General features: G+C 35.0%; 1 protein-coding gene across 1 annotated transcript; it reads left to right on the top strand.

Annotated features, from left to right (window-relative positions):
• Positions 1-548: 548 nt before the first annotated feature.
• On the top strand, positions 549-1,328 carry LOTGIDRAFT_148603 (hypothetical protein; the record flags this gene model as incomplete). The annotated part of the gene is made up of 1 exon (XM_009046405.1): positions 549-1,328. A coding segment is annotated over one exon (780 nt), but the record flags the coding sequence as incomplete, so codon positions are not given.
• Between the last annotated feature and the right edge of the window lie 54 nt (positions 1,329-1,382).

Genomic DNA, 1,382 nt, shown 5'->3' with positions numbered 1-1,382 from the left:
AATAAGAATATAAGAATTATCATTTTTAAACCACTAAAGACATTTCTGAGTGTATGTTATCTTGTCTGCAAGCTATGTTTTGCCACTCTAAAGCTGATCTTTTCACTGTAGAAAATGTTATAACACATTGCATTACTTTAAATGAGTTTGTTTCCAGAATGAAAGAACATGTAACCTCCACCAAAAATGAAGATGGAAAATCGGCCTTATCTGAACACCTCATAAAGTTTCCTAACCACAAATTCCAATGGCAAGACCAATCTATCATAGCCTCCAACCTCCCCAACAAGCAACAACGACGAATTCGAGAAGCTCTAGATATTTAGAGACGCTTTCCAGAGATCAACCGCGACAATGGACATTTCCAAGATATGGCTAAACTAATCTCTCCTCCCCTCCCCCCACTCTCTACATGTTTCTTCCCTTCATTCTCCCATTCTCCTCCCAGTGCCTTTTTCATTAGCTTATGTTTGCTCGGTACCTCCTCATGACTTCGCATTGTTTATACCCTTTTATCTATTGTCTCTCTTAATCACTTGTTATTACCCCTTTTATCTATTGTCTCTCTTAATCACTTGTTATTACCCCTTTTATCTATTGTCTCTCTTAATCACTTGTTATTACCCCTTTTATCTATTGTCTCTCTTAATCACTTGTTATTACCCCTTTTATCTATTGTCTCTCTTAATCACTTGTTATTACCCCTTTTATCTATTGTCTCTCTTAATCACTTGTTATTACCCTTTTTATCTATTGTCTCTCTTAATCACTTGTTATTACCCTTTTTATCTATTGTCTCTCTTAATCACTTGTTATTACCCCTTTTATCTATTGTCTCTCTTAATCACTTGTTATTACCCTTTTTATCTATTGTCTCTCTTAATCACTTGTTATTACCCCTTTTATCTATTGTCTCTCTTAATCACTTGTTATTACCCCTTTTATCTATTGTCTCTCTTAATCACTTGTTATTACCCCTTTTATCTATTGTCTCTCTTAATCACTTGTTATTACCCTTTTTATCTATTGTCTCTCTTAATCACTTGTTATTACCCCTTTTATCTATTGTCTCTCTTAATCACTTGTTATTACCCCTTTTATCTATTGTCTCTCTTAATCACTTGTTATTACCCCTTTTATCTATTGTCTCTCTTAATCACTTGTTATTGCCCCTTTTATCTATTGTCCCTCTTAATCTCTATATTGTTTCATGTTGGTATATATTTTGTTATGTTTTATTCTCTTGCCAAGATACAAGTGAACGTCGCCAATTCTCTCAGCGAGAAGCACTCGTTGGAGAATGGCACTCCGCAAGGCTCTGTTATTAGCCCTACCCTCTTCAGCATTATGATCAATGATCTGGCCCTGGATTATGTAAAGCA

Source organism: Lottia gigantea (genome assembly GCF_000327385.1).
Source record: "Lottia gigantea unplaced genomic scaffold LOTGIsca_10094, whole genome shotgun sequence".
NCBI classification, from domain to species: domain Eukaryota; kingdom Metazoa; phylum Mollusca; class Gastropoda; family Lottiidae; genus Lottia; species Lottia gigantea.
Note: the sequence above shows the minus strand (reverse complement) of the source record. Positions and strands in the feature narration are given on the sequence as shown.